The sequence below is a fragment of the Mus pahari genome, unplaced genomic scaffold (assembly GCF_900095145.1).
Source record: "Mus pahari unplaced genomic scaffold, PAHARI_EIJ_v1.1 scaffold_11255_1, whole genome shotgun sequence".
Taxonomy (NCBI): Eukaryota; Metazoa; Chordata; class Mammalia; order Rodentia; family Muridae; genus Mus; species Mus pahari.
The window spans coordinates 13,125-14,857 of record NW_018393486.1 but is presented as its reverse complement, the minus strand read 5'-3'; the positions used below and the strand labels follow the sequence as shown (position 1 = coordinate 14,857).

Sequence of the window (1,733 nt, the reverse complement as noted above, 5' to 3'; positions counted from 1 at the left end):
GAGAGGGAGAGGGAGAGGGAGAGGGAGAGGGAGAGGGAGAGAGGTGTCAAGGAATCATTACTTGACTCCACAGACTTCAGATAAGGTCTAGTCCACAGATGTATTTTTTTCTCCTATATTTTGCATAATATCACATAATAACTTGTATATTGTGATGATTCTACATATTTGAAATTTGCTCATTATTGGATAATAAATTCTGTGAAAAATAAACATTATGATAAAATACCTAGTGATCAAAACACATGTTAATAGGAGTCAGTTAAAAATGATTATTTTCAAACTGCAGTTTTACTGATCTACATTTTATAAAAGAACATAATAAATATGGAAATGTATAATAAAGATGACCATGTATCAAGTAATATTTGGAGGGAGCTATCTCTTACCACAGCAGGGTAAAAACAGTTTGAAACTACACTTGATATTGCTGATGAGCACAAAGGGGCAAAATATGGGGAAGCATATTTCTAGAAATATAAATACACTTACTCCCCATAGCACTGATCCCTCGGAGTAGCTTGTAAAGATTACACGAATAGAAGATATTGAGTAAGAGATGACAAATGTGCACACCAGGATAAGAATAATTTGGGTGGCTTTGTCCTCAGGCAAGACTTTCAAAAATTGTTGAGCACTGTGGATATGTTTGACTTGTCTCTTATGTTTGTAGAGGATATTCACCATGGAAACACTTGAACATGTCATGAGACTCAGACACAGGCCATCACAGAAGCACAGTAAGAACATATATAATGCAGTTGCAACGTTGCTGGAAGTGAACCATGAGCAGTACCCATAACTCATCATGTTCGTCACATTTTTGCTATAAATGGGGCCTATCACTTTTACTGGAGTCATAATGTTTAGAAGCAGGTGCACAAGCCAACTGACTAAGCAGGAAGGACCAATGTACTTCATGGCTCTGTGTTTAAGTATCATCAACCTGGAGTTCCTGGGGCTGATTGTGATTGCTTGGAAGCAACTCAATAGGCACATGGCATACAGAGACATCCCCCTCACTATTCGGTAAATGTACATTATCAGTTTACATCCAATATCATCTAGGAAATTTTTAAATCCCAAATCTGACAGTGTCTGTGGAATGCCTTTTGAGATAATAGACAAGCAGTTGGCAAATGTCAAGTGCTCTATAATCAAGTCTTTCGGCATTAAATGCTTCCCAGTGAATATCAAAATGACATAATAAAATAGTATTGAGGAATTGCCAAGCATTCCCATTACAATCTGGGAGAAGAGTAATATTCCCACTGCCAAGTTTGCAGATGTCATTTTCACACCTATTGAAATGGTAAATAAATTTATTATGGTTAAAAAAAATCCTGGAAATACATTGAGTATGCATTATTTTGTAAAGTTAGCTAGAATAAAATAGTCATCACTTATTTATATAGCACTAGCACTGAAGAAGAATATTCCATTTCTGGAAGTAGATATTTCTGTATTATTAAAATGAAAAATATAGGTTATGTTTACTAAAGTTTAAAGTTTTTCCTGGATATAGTAGTGCACTCCTTAATCCTAGGACTCAAGACTCAGAAGCAAACAGAACTATGATTCTAAGCTTAATCTGGTCTACAGAAACAGTTCCAGCACAGTCATAGCTATACACAAAGAATCATATTCTCAAAAAGTAAAAAAAAAAAAAAAAATTGCAAGCAAAAAGATTAATGTATCTATTACTTTTGACTAAACACAATAATTTGGGATCA

At 34.8% G+C, this 1,733-nt stretch overlaps 1 protein-coding gene across 1 annotated transcript; it reads right to left on the bottom strand.

The window, feature by feature from the left end:
• Positions 1-356: 356 nt before the first annotated feature.
• On the bottom strand, positions 357-1,340 carry LOC110315557 (vomeronasal type-1 receptor 3-like). The gene has a single exon (XM_021189586.1). It carries the CDS (start codon positions 1,291-1,293, stop codon positions 379-381), a length of 915 nt encoding a protein of 304 aa, XP_021045245.1. The 5' UTR covers positions 1,294-1,340; the 3' UTR covers positions 357-378.
• Between the last annotated feature and the right edge of the window lie 393 nt (positions 1,341-1,733).

Bases quoted from the DNA above. Each gene is read 5' to 3' on its own strand.
- LOC110315557 (XM_021189586.1), bottom strand. From the start codon at position 1,293: ATGACATCTGCAAACTTGGCAGTGGGAATATTACTCTTCTCCCAGATT.